Source organism: Sus scrofa, chromosome 13 (assembly GCF_000003025.6).
Source record: "Sus scrofa isolate TJ Tabasco breed Duroc chromosome 13, Sscrofa11.1, whole genome shotgun sequence".
Taxonomy (NCBI): Eukaryota; Metazoa; Chordata; class Mammalia; order Artiodactyla; family Suidae; genus Sus; species Sus scrofa.
The window spans coordinates 123755936-123783266 of NC_010455.5; the positions used below are offsets into that span (position 1 = coordinate 123755936).

General features: G+C 38.2%; 1 protein-coding gene across 4 annotated transcripts; it reads right to left on the reverse strand.

Moving 5' to 3' along the window:
* TRA2B (transformer 2 beta homolog) lies at positions 4073-24984 on the reverse strand. Of its 4 annotated transcripts, XM_021068632.1 has the most exons (10): positions 24781-24984; positions 18573-18848; positions 13458-13591; positions 12235-12397; positions 11058-11246; positions 8169-8284; positions 7781-7864; positions 6604-6663; positions 5810-5883; positions 4073-5083 (listed from the first exon to the last, which is right to left on the reverse strand). In XM_021068632.1, exons 4-10 carry the CDS (start codon positions 12265-12267, stop codon positions 5073-5075), a joined length of 567 nt encoding a protein of 188 aa, XP_020924291.1. In that variant the 5' UTR covers positions 12268-12397; positions 13458-13591; positions 18573-18848; positions 24781-24984; the 3' UTR covers positions 4073-5072.

A 27331-nucleotide genomic window follows, 5' to 3' on the forward strand; every position in this document is an offset into this window, starting at 1 on the left:
TGAACCTGATCTTGTGTTTCTGCATCACAATGAGAGGAACATGTGCTGGTTTGTTCACTCTTCCAAGGAGGCTGAGACATGTTAAACCAGCCTGTCTTCTGCAGTGTAGTCAGTCAACCCCAGCTGTCCTGCAAATTAGAGCCTGGCTGAGATCAGCAGCTAAATACTTGTATGCCTCTTGAGTTTTCAATTGATTTTGCAGCCAACAGTTTATCAAATACACTTGTATTCTGAGCATGAAAAGGTTGGCAATTAAGAAAGCTTTTAATTATGGGAGTAAGGAATGTTCTACAGTTTAGATAATGTTTTAAAGGGACTTGTCTGTGCTGGAGATTACTGTGAGGGAGTGGCCATAGCCTCCATATGCATGGTCTTCAAAATTCTGATGCTCAATGTATTGTTTCCTGGCTTGCAAAACACTTTGCAAACATGATTTTAAACTCAGTCCAGCTATCATTTCACACAACCCTTGCACAAGGCTTCTCCTCCATTGGGGTCTCACAGCACTTCCCACGAGCACCTCTATTAATACATCTTCTGTATTACAGTGAAATTACCTCTTTACATGGTTTTCTTTCCCTAGTTTAAAAGCCCATTCTTATCCATTGCTTGGTGTGCAACAGCTGAGCCTTTTATGGAATTGTCACTTTTTGTACAACACAGTGGTTACCCACCTCATCATGAACAAAAGCCAAATTTTCCTTTTAATTGTCATGTGGCCATGCCCATTACTCAAATACCCATTAATTAAATGTGGCCAGCCCATTACTCAAATGATCTCAACATGTTCTCTACTTAAAACTCACTGGCTTTCCTAGTGTGATTTAACATTTGAACAAAGTAACTTCCAATGTCTTGTGTCCAAAACATTCCTCCCCTCAACAGCCATATGCATGGCTGTTTCACCATCAGTCCCTAATGTATTACATGCAGTCTTCCCTGGCCAACTTAGTTAAAATACATTTCTACCTCTTCTCCATAGTTCTTTGTTCAGTCCTGTATCCTTAGGTCTTGGAACAAGGGTTTGTAACACAGCTCAGAAATGAATGCATAAATATTTAAAATAGATGGCATCTAGGTTGGCTGCTTAGATCTAAATTCATGGCATAACCCTATCACCTCCATCTTATAGTAGCAAGTTAATAAGCAGTAGTGAATTGAATGGCTAATGGAACACAGTCGTGCTCTATTCCCAGTACTTGTCCTAGTATAAACCAAAAATATTAAAGAAACCTTTAAAAGCACAAAGACTTCATACCAGGTAATCCAGATTTTCTAGAACTTGAGCAAAGTGCTTTATCATTTTGAAAGGACATTATATAATGATGATACTTAATTGTGGTAAGCCTGGGAGTTCAAGCACCTGCATACCTTTGATGGGAGAAGGGCCAAGTAATAGTCCTTCTACAAAATGAGTAATAGGTACTCAGGAGCCTTAAAAGTGTTGATGTCTCATGAATACTTAAACTCCACTTTTACGTAGAATACGAATTAACACACGAAGTCGAACATTATTTCTGATTTTAAAAAGATCAAAAGATGGAGTTCTTGTTGTGGCTCAGTGGTTAACGAATCCGACTAGGAACCATGAAGTTGTGGCTTCGATCCCTGGCCTTGCTCAGTGGGTTAAGGATCTGGCATTGCCGTGAGCTGTAGTGTAGATAAGTGGCTACAGCTCCAATTTGACCCCTAGCCTGGTAACCTCCATATGCCACAGGAGTGGCCCAAGAAATGGCAAAAAGATCAAAAGATATCTAAAATATTTTGAAGACAATTCCCACGAGCAGGCTTTTTTTTTTTTTAAATCAATGGCTGGAGTCCCAGTCACGGCACAGTGGAAAAGAATTCGACTAGGAACCATGAGGTTGTGGGTTTGATCCCTTGCTTAGCTCAGTGGGTTAGGATATGACGTTGCTATGAGCTGTGGCATGGGTTGGAGACGTGGCTCGGATCTTGTGTTGTTGCTGTGGCAGGCAGCTATAGCTCTGATTAGACCCCTAGCCTGGTAACCTCCATATACCACAGGTATAGCCATAAAAAGAAGCTCCTCAGTCAGGGATTGAATTTGAGCCACACTGTGGCTCTATGCTGTAGCTGTGCCAGTACTGGATCCTATAACCCATTGTTCCAGGCCAGGGATTCAATCTGCACCTCTGCAGAAGCTGCTTCAGTAAGATTCTTAACTCGCTCCACGCTGCACTATGTTGGGAAACTCCTGGGCGTTCTCTAAATATTTTAATCTTAAAAGCATAATGTTCACGATATGAATTGGCAAGAATATGAAGTTATGTATATAGCTGATAATGTCAACTATATACCCCATATAATGGGGTATTAACACTTGTACCAGTTCTGTTTCTCAAGAACTCTGATTAGTTGTGTGGTATAGAAATTAGCTAAGAAAGCAAATCCAGATACAGAATGTTATTTACAATTAGAATTACTGCCCTCTTCATAATGGCGCAGGGTAATAACTATGTGTTGCAGTTACACCCTCAAAGCCTATCTCACACTGGAGCTCAGGGTTGGTCATTACTGGTAAGCTAGGCTCTCAGTAGTGAGCAATGTTTAGCTTAGGTGAATAAACATGCAAATAGAACGTTCATTGCCTTCACTCTATTACCAACCCTCTTATTCTGCTACTGCCAAGCCATTAACCACACAAGTCAGACCAAGACACCTATGAACTCAAATTATCAGACCAAGACACCTGCTTAGTTCTCATTGATAAGATGTTATCCATCAGAGTCACTGAGTGACATTTAATAACCTGTCCCTGAGCATACTGGGTAGAGAGCCATCTATAAACTCAGGATTTTAACTGTGGTATGTACCTGTGGACAGACGGGGTATCAGCAAGCTTTTCCTGGAAAATGTCAGCAATTATTTTTGGTTTTGTGGGTCATATTGTCATAACACCACTATTTAGAATGTAAAAGCAGTCACATACAGGGAGTGCCTGCTGTGACAAAGCAGGTTAAAGGATCTTGAAATGTGCCTAAGACCCTAGTTTGATTACTAATTTAACTATTTTAATTTAGAAACCTTCTGTACCAACTTTGTATTTGGTTTCTTTCAGTAATCTTCATGTCTACAGTTGTAAGCAAAAATCCTGGTTCCCTTGAGGCTAGTTTTTCAGGAGACTTCTCACAGAACCAGAAGACCACCATCATAGCACACTAAAATACTTGCAGAAGTCTCATCACTCTTCAGCTCCCATCAACCTAAGTTCCTCTGTCCAGTAAGTTTGGCAAATTAAGGCCAGCAAATAATGCCTACAGTCCATCACCAACATTTCTAATTATCTGGTTACCCAAATTAAGAGGCAGAATGACACTGATTAAGATTACATACAGACTATAGACTGAGACTGGACAAGTGCAAATCTTAGCATTGGTATTTATTATTTATATTCCTTAACCCACTAAGTGAGGCCAGGGATTGAACCCACATCCTCATGGATACTAGTCAGGTTTGTCACCACTAAGCCACAACAGGAACTCCGGCATTGGTATTTTAATAGCTGTCTCACCTGAGGTAAACTACTAAATCATTATGATTGCTACAGACTAAACGTATTAATATATGGTAAGTGCTTTACAAAGTACCTGGGACATACTATATCTAAATAATACAAAGATCAATAGGCTAACAAACTGTAATTACCTGTCTATATAGCAATTTCTCTAGAACTGGCCACGAAAAGAACCTAATTTCAGGCACCTTCAGGATAAATGCTCAGACTAATTTTAATATAACACCATCCCCACCCAACACCTAGCTTTTTACTTCATTTTTTTGCCATGCCAACAGCATGTAAAAGTTCCTTGGCCAGGGACTGAACACAGTGGTGACCCAAGTCTCTGTAGTGAGGGCTGGATCCTTAAGCAGCTGTGCCACAAGAGAACTCCTGGTTATTCACTTAAATGTATTTCCCAGGAACAATTTATCTATTTAAAAGAGTTACATCTCAGTACAATGAATACTGCATGAGGGTCTAGAAACTAAGATAACTAATTATATGTAGCAAGGCTAAAACAAAATTTTCTTTATAAACTGAGTTGTACCAGTCTTTTTCTCTTTTCACTTGAGTTTATTTAAACACAGTTCTCAAAACATTTGAGTGAAATAGGGCCTCCTTTGGTAAGCAAAGGACCTGAAAATAATATTTAAAAAATGAACAGGCAAAGTCTTCAGTTCATACACAACACAGGTGTAGTGTTCCCTTCTCTTTTCTCAAGCTCTGAAGCACCCAGTCTTTCCATATAGTCTAAAAGCTAGAAGAACAAGAGTACATTTATGGTGGAATGTATTGTCACTTGCTGATAACTTAGTTGAAATACCATTATCCCCTTGTAACAGCTTTAAGAAATAGCCTTTTAAAGGCATACATTGTATAACTCTTATCTTATTCCCTGCTATATATAATACAGATTACATAAAGGCCGACAAATCCACATTTATATAAGTATTAAGCATTTGCTGTATTGAGAGATCTTTAGTTCTAATACTAGCAGTAGAGAGTTACAGAGCATAATTTTAACACTTAATTGCAGGTATATTGAGTATATGGTATGTTTCATGGACTGGAGGAAAACGGGCATTTTTTTGTCTTGAATTTACTACTGACGACCTAATCTGAACAGTTCTGCTAAGCACTGATAATGTTAGAAAGAAAAGTAAAAACGAAACTTTATTGTTGCTTTTTGCCATTTGGTAGCATTTTACACACAGGCTTCGATCTTCAGAATACCCTGGATTCAGTAGAAAAACCTTTTAAATGAAGTTTTGTACAATAGAAACTTCTCAGCAGTCAAAATTTAGACTGTAAAAAAATACATGCAAAACATACTTTTCTGAAAACACTTAACTTTGAACAAAGCACCGAACTACACAAATGCAGAATGAAAACAGCATTTCAACTCCACCAAAAGTAGTCATCATAAAAGGTGTAAAAGTCACCTAACTTCACTAGGCACTGTTCACTTTTTAAACAGGAGACAATAAAAAATATTGTCCACAAACAATATCCCAACTCTAGGGCAGGTTTCAGAAAGTCTTCAACTTCATGCTTAGTAACGACCTAGAAAGAAAACAAAAAAATGTGCTTCAATCCTTAGGAGAACTCATCATCAAGGGTATATATATATATACTTAATGTTGAGAATTTTAGACATAGGAAATTCCAAAGTGCCAGATTCTCTCCCATGAAGATAAAGGAAGAACTTCACACAAAGGTTACACTAAGAGAACAATGTTAAACAAATAACTGGGAGTATACATATCCCAACCTGAGAATAAGTCACTCAAGTGTTTTCAAGCTATACAAAAATGACAAGGGGACTCCTAAATAATTTCCTATTTTATCCAAAAACATCATTTTATTTTTGCTTTTAAGGTTCGCACATGTGGCATACAGAAGTTCCCAGGATAGGGGTTAAATTGCAGCTATAGCTGCCGGCCTACACCACAGCCATGTGGGATCTGAGCCGTACCTGTGACCTACACTGCAGCTCACAGCAACACCTGATCCTTAGCAAGGCTGTCCTCATAAAAAAAAAACTGGTCGTGTTCATAACCCACTGAGCCACAATGGGAACTCCCTAAATATACAATTTTAATTAGCAGCAAGAGTAAGATTCCAAGGGTTGTTTTAATATATTGTGCACTTATTTGAACCCTACAAAAAAACTGGAAAGGAATATAATATAGATAAAACTACTTGAATCAACCATTATCTCTGATGGTTTGATAAGTCAGAACAAGCCAAGCTATTACAACATGTAATCATATCAATATAAAAACTTACGAGGTGAGTATGATCGAGATCTGGAACGTGATCTGTAACCTCCACGACTATAGTAAGGAGAAGGTGACCGTCTTCTGTAAACAAATGATAAGACCATCTAAGACTCCACAGATAAACTGCATGAAGATTCATATGATCTATCAGTTTCCAAACTAAGGCCCTCACTAACCTTTAAAAAACAGTGCATTAGTCATGGGATTTCAAGTTCTGTTTTAGTCCTGAGAATGAAGCAAACTATCAGGCCCAGGACCAAACATAACCAAACTATCAGAGGTTGAGTATTTCTTGCTTTGATCCACGGATAATCTGCTAATTAACCCATTTTAAATTCTGGTTAAGTACAATGTTAAAGGAAAAACTTTTACTAATTTTAACCATACCCTCTAAAAATCCCAATTTCATTCACAGTTGCTTCAAAAGTGATTTAGTTTTGTGTAATAAAGATTAATTTCAATATTCATTTATTATGAGATGCTTATAAAAAGCTAACAAAACTATAAGGAATATAAAGACCAAAATAAGGAATAAAGAATCTTATGGATTCTTAAGATTGTACTACCATCTCTCATGTTAATGTACAAAGTGGTACCACTGAATAATCAGTTTAAGTTCAATTAATTTCTGTAAATACACAAATTAAGCCACACACAGTCATCTTGGCTTCAGTTACAGTATTTTCATGAGCTTCACCAAATCCAATTTGGGGCAATGCCACTTATAATTTACCAAAATACCCGAAAATGTCTTTATGTGAGTCATTTTACTATTGTACAGATTTTAGTTTCCTTGCATACCTGTATATCTGATCCCTGTCCTGAGCAGCTCTCCATCCTCCTCCTCCTCCACCTCCTCCTCTGTGAAGAGAGAAAAACATACATTCACTTTAAGTTTTTGAAAATATATAATTCATATAAATCTAGTGAAAGCTAGTTTCCTTTAAGCGATAAAGAGCTGCTTTTGCCACCCTTTCACAAACTGGCATAGAGCGCTCCCTGGTGGTTAGAATGAATATCATCAAAAATAAATAGTGAATTAAAATGAATTAAAATCTAAGATCATGATCTTTACAGCCTCCACAAACCAATCCCTTAAGTGTCACTTAGTACAGAAATGCCATTTTTAAAAAAATGGCTGCGTACAGCACATGCGAGTTCACAGGCTAGGGGTGGACGTGGAGCTGCAGCTGCTGACCTATACCACAGCCACGGCAACGCTAAATATAAGAAAGCCACATCTGCAACGTGCAGACTATGCCAGAGCTAATCCACTGTCCACTGAGTGAAGCCAGGGATGGAACCCACATCCAAGACTTTTTAGTCTGCTAAGCCCCAACAGAAACTCCAAAAGTGCCATTTTAAAGAAAGTTTCTTTTTGTTAGTGATAAATGTAAGGATTATCAACTTCTTTTAACATTACCAAATAGTGTGCTCCCAAAAAAGGGACACCCACATCTCAATACCATAAGAAATGAGGCTAATTGTGGTATTTTTTACAGTTTACATTTTGACAAGCAAAGCAAGTTTACCTGCTGCTAAAATAAAGGAGATCTTTACTTCATTTTTACTAGTATTCTTATTTAGCATCACGAACATTTCCCTATTAACCTCTGGAAAATGTATCAATATTTTTGGTAATAATAAATTAAACCTCTTACCATTTATAAGAAATTGTCATTAAATAATTACTACTTTGGACTCTTCCAAGAATCACTTTACCCTGCCCTCCAGTGCATGTTACCTTAGATACCAAAAAATTTCTTTCTAACTAATGACTTTCAAAATACAGCTTACAAAGTTCACTTTATAAATTAAAAATAAAATCCTGTTCAACCTCTGGATCTTTAGTATTAAAGCTAACGATTTTATCAAAGGCTAAAACTTCATTATTAATGCTGCTTTAAATTACACAATTGATTCAGGACATGATTTGTTCAATTACTTGGCAACTTAAATTTCATATTAGTTAACTTACCTATATGATCTACTGTAGTAGTCCCGATCATCATAGCCTCGATCATATCCTCTGTCATAGTAATCCCGACGGCGCGAGCTGCCACTATGAATAATAAGGTTTATACGAACTTGATTTTAACTTTCCCGAATGGGAAAAATGATCTGATCAGAGAAACAATTCCCCAGCTAAGCCAAATATATGCCAATTTTTATGATAAACAGGGATGTGATCTATTCAATGGTGTCAATCAAAATTTGTGGCACCAACAAAATGTTTCCACTGAATATAGCTTTAGCCAGTTTGAAATGACAAAGACCTCCCTCCCCCTACATATAGTTCTCAGAGGAAGTGAACAAACTGAACTGCTAACGATTAGCAGTGTTAACAACCCTGAAAAGAAACTTACTAGGTAGGTCTCCCCATGTAAATTCCTGGTGTTGGGGTATGTGGTCTTTTTGTTATAGAGAAATCAACTCTGATCCTACGTCCATCAAGCTCCATTCCATTGGCACGTTCTTTCGCCTTCAAAAAATAAGAAAATTGTTATATATACTCTGGACAAATCCACAAAGTATCCAAAATAAGGACCAACTGGATATTCCAGTTAGGCCAGAGAATTATGGTTGACAGCTTATTAGTAAATTTTTTTTCATATTAAGTATTTGTAAACACTAGCCCAAATAGTTTATCCAAAAAGCCACAAAGGCCAATTTACAACCCATGAATAACCATAGATTTGATAGTGCTTATAGCTTTAAAGCAGTACATAGTTGGCTAAAGAAGCAAAGTTAAATCACTGGGGAGGTGAGGGAAATCAACATATTTCATCACAAATGAAATTACATGAAATTCAAAATTCAGTGACCATAAATGCTTTTACTGAAACACAGCACCACTAATTAATTTGCATTTTGCATATGGCTGCTTTTACAACATTACAAGAGCAAAGTTGCAAAGTTGTCATTCAGAGCTTATGGCTCAAAGTCAAAAATATTTACTGTCTAATCCTTCACACAACCTTATGGATCCCTGCTATGGAAGCAAAAGGCTGTGTGAAGAAAGCTTCAATTATATATAGTTCCTTCATCTAGAGAACATACACTCAATGAAACAGTATGTACAGAAAAAATATACCAAACCAAAGACTTAGCAGTTTGTTCATAATCTAAGACACCCACCACCTAAACATAACTTCAATTTCTAGGAGTTCCCACTGTGGCTCACTGCATAGCCATGAGCTGTGGTACAGGCTGCAGACACGGATTGGATCTCTCATTGCTGTGGCTATGGTGAAGGCCAGCTACAATTGGACCCCAAGCCTGGGAACTTCCATATGCTGTAGGTGTGGCCCTAAAAAGACAAAAGACAAAGTAAATAAATAAAAAAATATATAATTGTAATTTTCTACTTTAAGTCTCAAAAGAGTTTCTGACACTACTGATTTCAGATATAAAATATGCTATCTTTCAGAAAGCTAACTGTGGTCCTGTAACCAAAAAATTTAGGGAAACCAGGAAGGCTATACTGTTAGTAACCTTGGGCAATTCCTACTTGTATCTTTTGGCATCAATAATCAGCAAAATGAAGTTAAATAACATCTTAAACATCCCTTCAAAAATCTCTTAAAGTACAATTACTTGCATTTGGCTTTCAATTCTTTCTTTAGTAGATCAGCTTATTAAAACTGGTTTATAGTTTTCAAAACTAAGTATAATCTTCATAAAAATTACATGAGAATTTTATATATACTATGTATAATTTTACTGAGAGCTCAATTCCTTAACACTGACCTCAGATAGCTTGTCATTAAATTTCACAAGCTTTTCTCTTCCTTATACTATCCTTGGAAATGACTTTAGCTAACATCCTTAACCAAGTCCAAATTTCCTAACTGATGTTTTAGATTCACATACTGCATTTTCACTTTAGCCTACATACTAAAAAATTTTACCCACGTTTTGCTTTAAGTTAACACTTAAATATAAACACAATTGCCAGTATACATTCAAAACCAGTTTCTTTCTCCAGGGTTACAGCTTTATCACTTTTTAAAGTTTTTCTCCATTTTAGAAAGCAACTCAATGTAAATACTGAATTGTGTTCCAAATGAGAGAGAGTATTAGTATTCTTATATTTTAGAAATATCTGTATCTAGACTCATATCACATCTGGAAACAGGCGACTCTGTTGGGATTTACCTCAATATGATGGAGGGAACGGAACCAGAATATAGAACCAATTGTTACACTTTTCTGTTATCCTGTTATATTTGAAAATTAAAAAAAAAATATTTTTCTCTCCTTCCTTCTTTTCTTTTTTTTTTTTTTTGTCTTTTTGTCCTTTGTTGTTGTTGTTGCTATTTCTTGGGCCGCTCCTGCGGCATATGGAGTTTCCCAGGCTAGGGGTTGAATCGGAGCTGTAGCCACTGGCCTACGCCAGAGCCACAGCAACGCGGGATCCGAGCCGCGTCTGCAACCTACACCACAGCTCACGGCAACGCCGGATCGTCAACCCACTGAGCAAGGGCAGGGACTGAACCCGCAACCTCCTGGTTCCTAGTCGGATTCGTTAACCACTGCGCCACGACGGGAACTCCCTTCCTTCTTTTCTTTTTGCAATGCCTATAGTATGTGGTAGTTTCCAGGCCAGAGATGGAATCTATGCCACAGCAATGACAACACTGGATCCTTAATCTGCAAGGACACCAGAGAACTCCTTGAAAGTATTTTTTTCCCTTTTCCTTTTTAGGGCCACACCTGCAGCATATGGTGGAAGTTCCCAGACTAGAGGTTGAATCAGAGATACAGCTGCCAACCTACACCACAGCCACGTGGGATCTGAGCTGTATGTGCAACCTATACCACAGCTCATAGCAACGCCAGATCTTTAACCAACTGAGCGAGGCCAGCGTTTGAACCCATATTCTCATGGATACTAGTCAGGTTTGTTACCACTGAGCTACAACAGGAACTCCTTTTTTAAAGTCTAAATTATTAACTTCAGTATCTGTTCCCCAAAGGATACATTTCTTTTAGCTCAAGCTACAGTTACTAAAAGCAAAAATTGTTTGGGAGTTCTTACTGCTGTGAGCTATATGATTTAGGTTGTAGATGTGGCTTGGATCCCCTGTTGCTGTGGCCGACAGCTGCAGCTCCAACTGACCCCCTGAGCCTGGGAACTTCCTTCCATATGCCATAAATATGCCCTGAGAAGAAAAAGTCCTTACCCAAGTATTTGGGAGTTAAAAAAAGGACTGGCTTTTTTTTTTTTTTCAGGGTATAAAACTTTTACTTACTTCCTTGGCATCATCTACATTTTCAAAGTATACAAAGGCAAATCCTCTTGAACGTCTAGACTGCTGGTCATATACGATAGACACATCAGCAATTGGGCCATATTTAGAGAACACTTCTCTTAGATCTCTTTCTGTAGTGTACAAGCTCAATCCAAATACTCCAAGACAACAGTTGGGATCAGGATTTGCCTGGAAATAGTAAAATAAATGTAAACACGACACATTATAAATCAAAGTTTTGTTTTTTTTTAAAGAGATCATACACCTATTAGCCAAAAATATCACTAACACTAAAAGTGGATAATAAGTAAAGCAGATTCTATTTTAAAATTATGTTATAGAAGCACTACAAGCACATTTAGAATTGGGCAAGAAAAACCGCAAAAAGATTAATTCCAACTTAGAATTGGGGGGTGGGGGGCTTTGGCAGGGATACAGGCACATGGCAGCTCATACTAGTGACAGGTAACCTGAATTTTTTTTTTTGGCAATTAGGACAATTTGCCCAAAGGATTCCCCTTCTAGGGCTTTAATCAAAGAAAATGTCCATACACTCAGAACATGCACACTTGAGGATAATCAAAATAGTGCTGACACTTTATAAGCCAGGGGGGAAAAGGGTAAACCATTAAAACTTTAAATTAAGACATACTACTCATTCAATGGGAGGCTCTAAATTGTCAAAAAGTTATAGAACACGTTCAGCTCTCTTTTAGTTCTACAGAAACATCAAAAGCCTTAATACCTGGAAGAAACACGCCTAAAATTAAATGGGTAAGTCAGGAGAGCATTCTATAAAAAATTACTTTAAACCCAGAAAATTTGAGTTAACATTAGTATGGAACATATAGATATGTTATATAACAGTGTACTATTAAAACCGTAGCAATAATGCACAGTGGGGTTTTTTTTTTTTGCTGGGTTTAGTCACTCACACCAATGTGAAATCATTTTGCTTCAAAGTGACTGATAACACAAATGGATACCATTAAGTGGGAGATACTATTTAAGAGATAATCTCAAAGCACTAAAAAAAAATCTCTACAGGTAACTAGTGCTAAAGCTCCACTATCAAATAATAGCAGTTCTAACATCCATCAAGTAAAACAAAGCACAAAGAAAGGGGAATGTATTATTATATATTATAACTGCTTCAAAAACCTATTTCTCATCTTACCCGATTCCCAACATGACGCCTTCGAGTCGACATGGGAGAGTGACTGTGGCTATGCCGTCTTCGATAATCTCTACTGTAAGATCTGCTACGGGATCTTCTATGGGAGCGGGACCGAGATCGTGACCTTGTATAATGCCTTCGAGAACTTCTTCTGGATCTAGACCTGAAAGACAAAGGCTTCAAGGTTATGACTAAATAGCTGACAGTAAGATACGGCTTTCAATTCTTTTAACACTCTAGAACTCAAGAGGCGGAACACAATCCAGGCATATACTAACATGGTGCCAATGAAGTGAGATCGATGCTTTTCTTCTGTATCTAGTCATTTCAATTCTGCTAGAAGAGTTCCCAAACCATTATTAACTAAAGCTCTCTTTCAATATTTCTTTAAAAACATTAAATTTAACATACTCAAAATCTTCCGAAACTTCTAAAACAAGCAACATTTCATACTAGCCTTATTTGTTCCCATCTTTCCCCTTCAGAATACCACCCTCTACTTATTTTTCTGCCTCTTGCATATATGCCCACCACTCACTTAAGATAAAAATCACCATTCACAGTAGTTTTGTCCGGTAGCGTTTAAAAATCAACCAGTTGCTCTCAACTACAGTGAACATATAAACTATCATCTAAACCAGGGAGGATACACTGTAAGAGAGAAGGGGGGGTGCTATTAATTATGCCTGACAATTGGCATAAACTGGGGCTGACCTGGGCAAACCAGGACATATGGCCTACTCTTGACCAACATTTTTAAAAAAGTGCACTCTGTTAAGGTGTTTTGTTTTATACGTACGTTTGTCATATTAGACTATACCTATTTATCAAGAATTGCAGTTACTAAAAGCCAATGTTCTGCAGTCTATTTGCCACACTAATAAGCAGTTCACTTAAACCCAGTGAATCCTCACACAACAATTCTGAAGAATTGGTACTATTAACTAACTTGCCTTTTATAGATAAGAAAGCTAAGACTGAAAAAGGTTAATCTCCCAAGCCAGAAAAAACAGAGGTAAGATTTGAACCCTAACGGCAAAAGCCCAGGCTCTTAACCACTTAAGTCTTCTGTCTCCCAGAACTTATCACTTAAGTTCGTTTCTAGTACCAATATTAAATAAGCCAACAAATGAGCTAACCCTCTCTATCTTCCTAGTTTACAAAAGCACGCACCAATTTCAAAGCTAAGAGTAACAAGAAAACCCCAAGACAGTCTTTCTTACCTAGATTCAGATCTGGACCTGGACTTTGATCTGGAACGCCTGGAATCTTCCTTGGAGCGAGACCTTGCAGGGGTATGCCTTGCAGATTTCCCAGATCCATGAGCACTTCCACTTCTGGAAGCAGAACGGGATTCCTACACGTAGATGTCAAAAGTTTAATTTGTATACTTTCTGGGCAATTTTAAAAACAAATAAGCTGTGGTAAGATAAATGGTGAGGGAAAGCAATCCCCTTCCAAGATAAGAAAACATAGGTAAGGGCAGGAACTGAATATACCTTGTATAATGGTTACGTTGCTCCAACTGACACAAGCCAATTAACTTGAACTTCCACCTTTTTTGGAGCAGGGATAAGAGTTAACTGACCCCACTCTTCAGAAATGGGTGCCAAAGCCAAGCAGTTAAGGGAACTGCCCAAGGAATGTTTTGGGAAAGTTACTCCATAGTAAGACTAGGGTGAGAAAGAACCTTAATAACTATGACACCTATACCTTATAACTATTTCAATCAAGTTGACATCAATAAAAAAACCCTATGAAATTCATAAAACTTACTGTAAAATGCTTGTTTTTTGTCCATAAGACCTCAACACTTCAAGTTTTATTTACTGTTGAGTGGGGGGAAAAAAGACAAGGATAATATCTGTTTCAAGTCGCAGAGAGAAAGGGAGAAACCTAGTGGAAAGCCAGACCAGTTTGAAGGACAATAAATCTTAGACCTGTCCATCTAACCATGGTAGGAAGGCCTTAAGAATCTCAAAGCAACTAGATGGAGTTACAATAGAAGGGCAGTAAACCGCAGAGGTAAGAATTTAAGAGGGTACCAGAGAGGTACAGCTTCCTCAGCTATGTGGAGATGAGTCACAGCCAACTGATGGAGAACTGATAATAAGCAGTTAGTAAAGTTACATAAAGGACACAGTCAAATCGAATTGGTTTAGATCAGGGGCTCCTAATCTAAGGGAGAATATCCAGGAATTATATAGGTTAAAAACCAAAATCTAGGTATACACTGTACACTCTAAGCTTACCCTATCAAGACTGATACTAGCTGGTAGGTAGGCAGGACAAAAAAGACCTCTAAAAGACACTAGCAAAGAAATAGGTAAATAGAATAGGTAGTTCATCAATGAACCAAAGGTACATAATCACCTAATTACTGGGAAAAGTAAACACTATTATATAGTAAGAACTAGACCCAAGGAAATGTTCTGCCAGGGCACCAAAATAGAAACAGTGGAAAAGACAAGAGAATCCACTCAGTGTGATATATAACCAAGGTATCATCAAGCAGGTTAGCCATTATAGGCAAATTAAAAGGTGTGAAGTCCAGTGAATCTTCCTGCTCAAGATAGAACAGAAATGGCCAAACTCAAAAAAGAATCAACATTATAATAAGCCACTAATAAGAATCAATGTTGAAGCTGCATAAGGTCTGTAGACCTTCAGAATAATTATTCTGGCCATTCTTGAAAGGATAGAAAATATGAAATTATTTTAAAATCACAGCCCAAAACATTTTAGGGTATGTTCTGTGACTTTACAGCATAGTGCAGAAAATTTGGAAGATCCTTCCTACGATGCTCAGGGATAAAATTTACATGCAACACAAAAGAGACAAATTAAAGCCTCAAGTTTAGAACAGGGACGAACAATTCTGTGGGCCAAACTGAGTTCTGGTCTCCATATCCCAAACAACCCTATAAACTTTACAGTAAGATTTCAAAGTCATTGCAAAACATGGTATAAAGTGATATGAAATGAGCCTCCCCCCATTCCCGCCATGAATTACTAAAAAGATGGCACTCTTAATTACTAGTGATAATAGCTGCTTGTATCATCATGGAATGGCTAAAAGATGTACAATGGCTTTGGGGACCCCCAACTAACAGTCCCTTGGTTTTCTCTGGCAAATATTCTGAATGCTGACATATTTAAAAGCACAAGTCATCTCTTCCTTATCCTCAGAAAAGAAATTCTCAAAAATGGGGGTGGAGTTTCTGCCATCAATTCAACAGGCAAAACGCTCATCTAGAAGAGAAAGAAGGCAGAAACAAAGACCCAAAAATTATTTACTAAACTGAATGCCTTTGTTTATTCCAATGCTAGAAAGATTATTTCATGGAATAATTATAACCTTTAATGGAAACCAAAGAAAACAATTTGCTCTGGCAGGCAGAGAATATGGGTGCCTCACAGTAAGAGTTGTAAGATTACCAATAAATTAACTGTAGTTACCAGTTAGTCTAGGGATCTGAAAAGGGAGAGTAGAAAAGTCAAGATTCTTTTGATTTATTAAACAGAAAAGCCTTATTCCAACCTGAGATGCTTTACCCATCTGTCCACCAAGAGGGAAAAGAAAGTACTTCTAAGCCTAAGAATAAATCTTAATGAAGTTCCCCATTGAAATTCTAGCAGAGCAAGGGTCAAAGGTACAGTATTTGCAAAATTATCCTAAGACTTTCCACCCAGCCTCTAAAACTAATTGGCTATATGCAGATGCATTTTGTAAGCAATCATTTCTTAGACCAGGAACAGGGGAAATACTAATGCTAAGATTTTTTTCCTTCTCTACTGACACTTGTTAGGCTAACACAGAAACATCGCCTCTCCCTCCTACCTTTCTCGTCAGGGACCATTAAAGTTAAAACCCTTTTAATAGGTATGTCGGCCATTAGCTGGTTTGGAAATACATGTGAGGATATTTTCATCTGTCTAGAAGAAATGACAAATCTAAAATCATTAACCAAATCTAAAAGCATAAAATTAACTTTAAGCCTTGGTCAAATCTGTAAAAACCAGCTGTGAAAACCCATACACAACAGGAAAACTCCAAGTCCACTTTCAGGGCTGACAAAATATACTTTCAACACATTAAAGCCCTACCAAAAGAAGCACTACTCTGAACATCAATACCTCAAGGAAAAGGATCATGAACTTAAAAGTCTGCATGAATAACATTAAAAACAAAAATTTCCTGAACACTGCTCAAGGAAATCAAGTTCTTATAGATTGGATCTTGGTCACATATAGCCAAAAGAATAGGGAACACAACACGGAAAAAATAAACTCAGCCTTCCAACAAAATATCAACCTGTATTTCCCTATTCTGAGAAAGGGATATATCTTAGAAAAACTTTGAAAGGGATGACAGAAGTGGGAACAACCATCCAAATCGCTAAGTTTCTCATGTATTATTTTAAAAACCAGTTGCAGAAAAAATAGAGATTCCCTAACTAGAGCTTACTTTAGGCCTGGAGTTGGACACCTACATTTCTTAAAAATACCATACATGTTTACGATGCTTCAAATCTCACTGATTTAATCAACTTGAGAAACTTCTTACACATCCTATTTTTCTTGGTAAAGTCACGTTCTCAGAACCTTGTTTTCTGTCACTCTCTCTGCCCCATTTGCCCCTTGGCGTTAATCATCCCTCCTGTGGGCTTGTACCTTATGCTTGCCCTAGGAAATGAGGCCTGACTCCCCCTTACTCCCCAGGCAGAGGGTAAAAAGGGAGGAACAAAACCTGAATAGATGAGATGGTCCACCTAGCATCAAATTTTGTTTTTGCTCTACATAAAATAAAACAAAGTAAACTAAGATAAAATAAGCTCTTCAGCTTGGGCCATATATTCGAATTCCAAGCTCCTTTCCCTTACAGGGCTAATAGGTCTTTTCTCTTTTTGAATCCCTAGGACCTTAAAGGAATCCATGGAACTGAATAAAAACATGACATCTACTCACGTCACCTTTGCCACAGCTCTCTGCCTAAGTTGTAAGTAATTTGGAATACAAAATTAAGAGTTTCAATTTAATGTTTAAATTAGTCTGTACATGGCAAATTTTACAAAGCGATAATCAGGGCAAAGCAAATTCTTAAAACTAACACCTATAACGTGGGAGTAATTTTCTTCTGCTTGTAGGACACAGAATTACTACTATAAAAAGCACCAACGCAGCACTAACAATAGGTCCTAAAGTCTCAGAAAATGGATCTTTCTAGAATGTCATTTAGCCACTTTTCACAAGAGCTCTAAGTTCTGACTACTCTCAGAAAGTCTTTTAGGTTATCTTCATTTCAGGGAGAAGAAGTGACTTGACTTTACCAAAAGGACAGGAGACATCTCTTGGTTGGTTACTACCAGGTATTTATTTTGACACATGTACTCCCATTCAAGTGAAAGTTACCAACATTGTACCAATCATTTGACTCCTCTATTCAGCTAAAACAACACACATAGAAGGGAGAATGACAGAACTTTGGATTCTATTTTCCCAGTAAGTGGTGAGAGTGGGGAACCAGAAAAAAGCTACTTCTCATTTTAACAGCTAAATGTTAACAGCAGAAAATGAGAAAAGAGAATAAAGTTTCTACTATTATTGCCACTCTTGAGTTTAAACATCCTGTTCACTCGTGTGACCCACCTCATTCTATGGGAAGCCCCATAATTTTTTTTTTTAGCAGGAACCCCAGTCATTCAGCTGAAATGAGCATTAAACAGAAAAGAATTAAGAATTATCTTGTGAATTTAGCATACATGCATCTTAAAGTTAGGACCTAAATGGTCATAGCTTTCCACTATTGCTATCTAGAAAGAAACTATTTTCATAAATGCTAAAAGGAAGTATCCTGTTCAATGCTTTGCTTGGATTTTGGGGGTTTGGTTCTGTAACCATCCTGGCGACCTTCCTTAAGAAAACTTTGAAAAACTTAAGAAAACATTCTACTATACACTGCTCTGTACTGAAGGATAGGGGCCAACGCATTTTAAGAATTCAAGGGGGGGGTGGCACAAGACCACCAATTCCAACTCTGCAAGTACTCAACTCATGTCCCAGGGCCAGCAAAGTCAGAGAGATGAAAAATCTAGGAGACAACATGAAGCCAGCTGTTACCCAACTGGAGCGCTCATTCCTGCCTATTTGACTACAAGGGTTGTTTTTTAAGGTTGCATTTCAATCATTTGACTAAGAAGTTAAATTAGAATTACCTAATTTAAACGTTTCCCCTGGAAGGCACTTCTTTACCCTGTATATATTTTCTTCTATTAAACAAATAATGCATGCATGTTTAGCAAAAATATACAGGGACACATAAACAGACTAGTAATTACTTAGCGTAGTGCTTTCTGATTCCAGATTACTTCTTATCTTAACTTCATTTTTATTTCTTTTCTTCATTCTTCCGTTTCAAATTCTGACTTCTTTCATCTTCCCCACTTCACACAAATTGCTCAATATTCTACAAGTGGGACTTCTGGTCTGATAATTAGCATGCATTCTTTCTTTTATTTTTTCAAATTTCAGCTTCACTTATTCCTGAGCTTCAAATACTCATTTATAAAACTTGTCAAATGACGACTTCCGCATTTTCCTTCTTCAACATTAACCTTAATAGAAAAAGAACAGGATGAAGAATATTTTAAAACTCCAGGATAAAATCCAGTGCCAAAACTGAAACTAGAAAAAAAATCCCTTTTGTTGTTTTGGATTTCTAGAAAAGCTAGAATACGCAGCTCAAAAAAAACCCTGAAACTAGTTTCCTGTTGGTTCTATAAAATATATATAGTAATCAATCTCATTTGTCTACGCCAAGTAGGTTTATCATGCTTAAACTGAATGTGAAGTGCACGACTGAACATTTACTGTTCATCTAACATTTTAAGAACTATAATTACATTTCACACTTATGGTATTCAATAGAAAGTATGTTAAGTGTCAAAAGCACATCTCTAGTCAAAAAGTGACACATTAACACAAAAGTGCAAGAAAGGAGAGCATGGACAATTCATTTGCACAATGATGACAAGGCTCAGGGTTGAAGAAGCTTACAAATTGTGACTTGTCTAGATACGGTCAAGAAAAATGTATTCAACGTCACACATTTTTGTACTACATTAAGTAGCTCTGTAGAAAAATGATTATCAAGGAAATCTGATAATATGGACTATAGTGTTCAACCCACCCCTAGAAAACTGCTCTAGTGAGACTTTATATCATGAATGGCCCAACTTACTAAATTTAGAACTAAAATCATAAAAAGACCAAATCAAGTCAACCAACAACTACATGCAAGTAGCTATGAAGGAAACAGAACAAACTTGAATCCAACAGTGGTGTTTTCAAAGAACTTTTTGGTAACACCCCCCACCATGAATAAAGTATTAAAATCTTTCCAAGTCCAAAGGAGCAATCCTACTTTTAAAGGTGGCAATATTGGGAGAAAATTATAGCTGACGTGCTGAAATTATTAAAGACTCAATATCCCTTAAGAGATCAATAAAGTATAATAGCGTCTATTGAACACCTTAAACAAAATACTACCCTCAAGTTTTCCTGTTCACCTCGTGACCTTTCATTTCACTGTCAACAATTTCCTCTCCTAGTTTATTTTTTTCAGAAAATAAAACTTCTTTTAAAAAAGAAGAAAGACTATCTGATCACAAAGACAACGGTGTATGGCTACAATGTCTTTTCTAAGAGGGCAAGCATAGTTTTCAGTGTAGTTTTTCAAAGTTACTATTTTATTTAATCCAGGAAAAAGTTTAAAAAGCTTTTTAAGGGAGTCACATTAATTGGCTTTCCTTTAATATCCATCACTAAAATGTAATGGGAACTGTATACTGGCAACACAAATGTAATCGTGGAATCAGAATGCCCAAGCAGGTTTCCTCTAAGGCCTCCTAAAATTTAAATACAGATACAGGGCTTAGACGCAAAAGATACTGGAATAGAGGCCATAACTCTAGATATCACAGCTTTTCAAAATGAATGCCTTCCTGCTGTTATTTCATTACCTCTTCCCAACTTTCTTCTTTTATATCTAAAGAACAAAATACACTGCTAAATAATGTAAATTTTAGGTTCATTTAAACTCAGCTAAGTTCAAGGGGCTACTTCATAAAACCAGAAGACTGGCCCAATTTATACACATGTGGTTAAGAAGAGGTCCTACTCAGAATAAAGCAGAAATTTGTTGCATCACCAAAACAATTTAAAAAAAAAAATGATTCTAGGGGTTACAACTGGAGTTTATGTAACATTGAAAACATATGCAAACTCATTAGCTTGACTGACAAGGTAATATTTTAAAAACCGGGAGGGGGCCAAAAAACCCCTCAATGATTCTACTATAAAGATTAATGCTCTTAGCAACATAAGCACTATTTTATTTTTTTCTAATCTGAAACCTACCAGAAGGCTGGTTGGATTGGAAAATCCTCTAAGACAGATATTTTACGGAAAAACTGTCACCCAACATGCCTAAATCAACTCTAAGTCAAGGCTTTAACAGCAGACTGAATTTATAGCTAAAGTGCAAGCATATTTTACTTTTTTTTGAAATACCACTTTTTAACCTAATTATCTAAGCACAAAAATCAGTGCAAATGCAAAAAAAGGGGTCCACATCCATGTTGTCATATTCAGCAATCTTGTTGATAAAAATCAGACTAGAACCTCCAAAACCCAATTCAAAGCAAAGATTTTGGGAATTTGAAAACTCAAATTCGCTATAATGAACAATTCTCCCTACCCCAGCTTCATAACAAGACTATGTGACAACATCTCACTCTATGTATGTAACCCACACCTCCCAAGACTCAAGTGGGTAAAGCACTTACAATTCCCAAAAATCAATCACCACCTCATAACTATACCTTGTAAGAAAATAAGATTAATTGTAAGAAACTGTACAACGTAACACACAATGCTAAGGCTCAAAAGGTACACACAGCTGTAGCACTGTCCTTCTCTTGGGCAAAATGTGAACTATGAAAGTATTAATATTTATCACTCAGGCTTTGGGTTTTATTGGGGATAAACAAAGGGAAAAGGCTATACAAGGCGAACTTCACTTATCCATTCTCATCACCTGAGTTCCCATTCAATCTTTGGACAAAACTGGTAGTACTTACCTTGTAATCTGTTTGAAAATGCCACCTTCCAGTTCCACACCATACTCATAATGTTAAAGCATTCTTAGTTAAAACCAAGAAAAATATCCTTCAACCTGGTTTCAAGAGACTTGTGCCTAACAAGACTCACCCTGAATAAAACAAGGTGGTGAACGGATTTCCTCCCACCCAGTGATTAATTCAATCCTCTATTAAAGGAACGTGGTGCAATGGCTACAATTCTTCAGAAAGAAATAGATTGAGATGTTTGTTTTGAAAATTAGGATTTAGAGTCAGGGGCTAAAAACAGAATTCAAAGACAACCAAAAAGATTAAGCAGAAGAAGAGAAAAACTGCAGAATCTGAAAGACAGTTTGATGGGATGATATCCAGATGCTATTCATCTCTACAGAGAGTAAGACTAAAGATAATATACCCATATTGTAAACACATCCTACAAAAATAGGCACTATTCTATCAGAATATTTATTGCAATATTGATTAACATGACAGAAATTAAATGATCTGGTCCATACAATAGTTTATCTGGTTTCTCTAGGTAAAGACCCATTTGCAGAAGCTGAAGAAACTACAATTTAGGAGGGTAAAACATTATACCACGATCAATACCAAACATACAAACCTCACCATACTCTTAACATTGTGACCATAAAGGGGCCTTTAAAGATTTATCACAAACCTCACCATTACCATGAACCTCTAAACTTGGCTACTGACTCTTTATCATGTTCTTATTCTCCCAAATTGTGACATGACATATCTGTTAAGAGTACCTCTTTTTCCCAAAGGTGCTAGTCAAGTTTCTTTGCAAAAAATGTCCTGGAAGAAACTTCAATTTGTAAATGAATATTGACAAGGGAACACAAAGAACCCCATCTCTAAGTATCAATATTTACTCAATAAGTAAATATGCTTACTTATGAACAAACAGGATAATTATTGCTTGCACCCCTCCTCCGGGTTGGTTTGGGGGTGGGTGAGGACACAAGACATTTCTAGAGCTGGGGGAGGGCGCATGATTTAGGCTTGAAAGTTTTGTCGGTGACTAATTGATTAAACTGTTTAAGTACTGGTGATTTACACTAACAATTTGTAATGTTGAAAGCTTAGAGTAGAATCAAAGTAATTTTTGAAGATCCAGGGAAGCTATTCACAGCAGGTCGTGTCCAAGATCATTACCCTGAATGCAACTTTTATTCCCACTGTTTTAAGGCCCTTTCAAAAGAAGTTTTTAGCCAAGCAAACTTGACTATTCTACCTAGTATTTTTTATGGCATTGTATTTAAATTGGTTCCACTGAGATTTTGGTTTTGCCAAGCATTCTTTGGGAGTCCCAACCGTTTGTTTTAGGTCTATTCTGACCACTTCAAGTTTCAATACACCAACTGGAAAGCAATTTACAGACAAAACAAATGCCAAACAAAACATGGAAGTGTTCCACAACTTCAAAGTTCAGAAATCTCTTCCAGAAAGTCAAAACTTATTTAAGACAAAATATCAATTTCTGACAGTAACTTTAAGTTATTTTATAACACTCTTTTCATAAGAATTTAGTAAGTTGCCATTCTAGGTAACAGAATTGTGAGACACTAGAACGTAAATTTTTTCTCCTAACAAAGAACATACCAACTCAAAAACTTGTTTAGTGCGTGAGGACTATGTCTCTCGAGCGGTCTCAAACCAAGGACCTAATTCCTGTAATTGGTTCCCTCCCTTAAGTAAAATGCACTAACTTTCCATTCAGGAATTTTTTCATCTTCACAAGCAACTTAGGTTTATTCACCTGAGAGCTCCTCTAATCAGTCATTAGAGGCTAGTCATTTTGTATTCTCAAAACAAAAATACCCATTGTTTTAATAGCTAAAGACTAAAAAAGCATTTCCTTTTCAGTCCAGACGCCTAATTTCGATAGTATTCCCAACTGGCAGAAACCATAAGCCACAGCTTCAACAACTTGTGAACTGGATCCAAGCTTTCTCTCTACAAAAAAGCTTAAATAATCAGACAAACACTGATGACAGTGAAAAATCAAACGTCTTAGGGAAAAATATATAAAGCCAAAATTCATCTGCATAGCTAAAGATGGGGCCTGATTAGTTCAAGCCAAATTAATCAGATTTGAATCCAGAAGTTACACGGTAAATCCACTAAGATTCTAAGAGCTAAAATAAGTTTTTTTTTTCCCCAACAATACCCTTCTAATGAACCACCTAAAATCTTTCTCATTCCTTTGTGGAAGATTTTTGAATAGATTTACCAGATATTTGAATAGATTTTACCGGAAAATTACGTAACATCTAACCTAATCCCATCAAGGTTTAAAAAAAAAAAAAAAAAAAAAATCAAGTTCTATGGTGTTCATTACCCTTCCAACAAATCTCAAGCTCCAAGTAGGCAAGATTCTGCCAAGTCTTACATCTTTACACATTTGTACTCAAGGACCCAAAACCAAGCTTTACATCATGCTTTTTAAGCCCAGGAACTGTCTTATTTCTGCACTTGATCCAACCCTCACGGAACTCTACATTTTTAAGTGAAAACTTAAAAGCGCACCAAAACAAGCTGTAGTTCACATAACAAGAATGCCTCAAAACAAAGGAAACAACGGCGCCATAAATTGTTACCCGCCAATTTCTCCACCATCCCGTGGGGGGGGGGGGACCTCTATAAAACAAGAAAATATCAGCGACCTTGTGGTCTACTTGGACACCGCAACGATCTAGGGTTTGAGACCCTCTTCGACATCAAAGAAAAACACTGCATTTAGGCCGAACACAAAGCCCGCGCGTAATCTCCTCAAACTAACGGGCCCAGGACTTCTCCTAGTTCCCCCACCTGAAAAGAGGCCCCAAGAACACTCTAGAATTTCATACATTCGGGGCTCAGAATTCGACCTTGTCTTACCCTAACGAGCGAAAGACCCCACAGAACGTCGCTTCTTTCCCTCCCGAAGCCCCCGCGACCCTGTGAGGTGTGGGCCCCTCCGCCGGTCGGGCCCGCGTTGACGCGCGGCTCCTCCGCCATTTTGTGCTTCTGGCAGCGCGCCCGGCCCGCCAGCCCAAGATGGCTGCGGCGAGGCTTCGCAGGAGACCAACGGCGAAACGAGATACTGCTCCCCTCCCCCACCACCGAGGGGACGCAGCGGCCATTTTTAATCCCCCCCACCACCACCTCATAACGGAAAAAACCGCCGTTTCGGGTACCAAGCCACCTAAACATGCCGGCAGTCTCCCTCACGGTTAAGACACTACCTAGGAGGGCTTTTCAAACCCTGACTCCCCTCTCTCCTGGTCTCAGTTTTCGGAACCGAAATCGCTCCCCCATCACCCGGCCCGAGGCCGACGGGCCTGGAAAAGATGCAAGAAGCTGGGACCACGCAGCCGCCCCCTTCACCACTGCTACGTACCCGCTCGCCGTAGTTCTGCTCGCCGCTGTCGCTCATGACTCCTGGCTGCTGTCGTCGCTCGACGTGCTTCAAGCGAAGCTGCCACCCTCTCGCGCCTTCTATCTAGAGGCTCCGCCGCAGCCTCACACCACGCAGTGGTTCCCCAGCCGCTGAGGACCGAAACGCTCCGCACCGCCTCCGCACGGGCTCTAAGTCTTCCGGACGTGACGCGGCGCTCTTTAACCCGGCCCCACCCCCTCCCAGAAGGCGCGCTTTCTTGGCCCCGCCCCTCTGCGCTCGACTTTCCCTTTACAGCAGTGGCGCGTCCCGAACCGGACGTGACGTAACCCCGCCCCTCAAACCGCGCTAACTCCCAACTCGGGGTTTCTTAGAGGCGGGAAAGTGAGAGCGCGAGTTGTCCTCAGTGGTGGTCTCCAAGGGCCGTAGTGACGTCATCGGACACGCCTGACTCCCTTCTGGAACTTTCCAGCCGTCGTGGAGGGTGGGGAAGGGAGGAGATGCCCAACATTTCGCCCGTCTTTATTTCCTTTCTTTCACTTTATTCCTCATTTTTGTGTTTTCCTGTGATTGGAGAGGGCGGATAGCCCTATGGTAGGTTCCATGCTTTGCTTTGCTCTTATATATATAACTTCAGTTGTGGGTCTTTCCTGCCTGAAAAACCTTCATTTGAGCATCTGTTAAGTAGCAAGTACTCTACCAGATCTTGATGCACTGAAACCAGGCACAGTCTCTAACCTAAAGGGGTTAGTGGTGTAATTAGGGAGAACTGTTAAACACAGATTTGCAAACTATGATTTCAAACATTAGAGAAATGTATAACTATAGTGGTGTCACAAGGAGTTTAATTATGCCAAATCTCAACAGCATGATATAGTGGGAAGAGTCCAAACTTGGACGTTCAGCCATCCCTCTGTCCCTGTTGTCCTCCTTAAAAAAGTGTGGTACTTGGCTGGTGAGGTACTTCGATATCTGTAAAGGGCCACTTGATTTTTAAAAACAGTTCTCTTGAGATATAATTCACATACCATGCAATACTCCCATTTAAAGTATACAAATTGGAGTTCTTCTGTGGGGCAGTGGGTTAAAGATCTGGTGGGGTCACTGCAGTAGCTTGGGTAGCTGCTGTGGTGAGTGTTCAATCCCTGGCCAGGGAAGTTCTGCATGCCACAGGCACAGCCAAAAAAATAAAATGTACAATTCAAGCGGTTTTTATATTTATAGAATTGCAACCATCACAATTTTATTGTATTTTTTTTAAGGGCCACACCCGCAGCATATGGAAGTTCCCAGGCTATGGACAGCCACAGCCAGATCTGAGCTGTGTCTGCAACCTACACCACAACTCGCAGCAATGCAGGATCCTTAACCCACTGAGCAAGGCTGGGGATCAAACTGGCATCCTCATGGATACTAGTTGGGTTCGTTAACCACTGAGCCACAACAGGAACTCCATACCATCACAATATTAAAACATTTCCATCACCCTGCATAAGAATCCTGTCATTAATAGATATTGTTTATCTTCTCCCCAACCTCCTCTCCCCCTCCTCCCCCCACCCATAACCCTCCCAGCTCTAAGGAATGTAAAACTGTACTTTGTCTAAAGTTTTCCCTTTTATGGACATTTCCTATCAATGGAATCATATGTGTAATATGAAGTCCTTTGTAACTGTTTTCTTTAACTTAGGGTAAAGTTTTCAATGTTCATCCATGCAGTAGCATGTATCAGTGCTTCATTCCTTTTCGTATGGCTGATTTCATTCATTTTTGTAGTATTTCATTTCTTTTTGTATTTTATTCCATTGTATAGATGTATCACATTTATCTGTTCATCAGTTGGTAGACTTTTGGGTGGTTTCTGCTTTTTAGCTGTTATGAATAATGATGCTATGAACATTCATGTACAAGTTTTTGTCTGAAGGTTTGTTTCCAACTCTTCTGGGAAAATACCTAGTAATGGAATTGCTGGGTTGTATGGTAACTCTGTGTTTAACTTTTTGAGGAACTGCCATTTAATTATAGCCACCCTAGTGAATGTGAAGTGGTATGCCATTGTGGTTTTGCTTTGCTTATTCCTAATAATGATGTTGAACATCTTTTCATGTGCTTATTGGCCATTTATAGATCTTTAGGGAAATTCTATCCAGATACCTTGCCTATTGTTACTGTTTTTATTACTGAGTTATAAGAATTGGCAATTTGATTCTTACTTGGTTTAAAATAGTCACCTGGAACAGCGTCAGTACTTGAGGCCCAGAGATTTGGTGATGACTCAAGGTGACAACTATCCTCTCTTTTTATATACTCTCCAGCCTCATCTGCTTTCATGGTTTTAGTCAGGGACCTGTATGATTATGGTTTCCAAATCTGTATTTATAGTTTGAACACTCCCCCTCCTCCAGTTCTATGCTTAAATTCTAGTTGCTCACTGGAATGTTTACCTGGATACTTCAGATTTTTATAAAAATTAACTTCCAAAATTAAAATAATCATTTTAAGTATCTGTTATTCCTTTGCCTTCTGAACCATTCTGCTAAAATTTCTTCTCTTT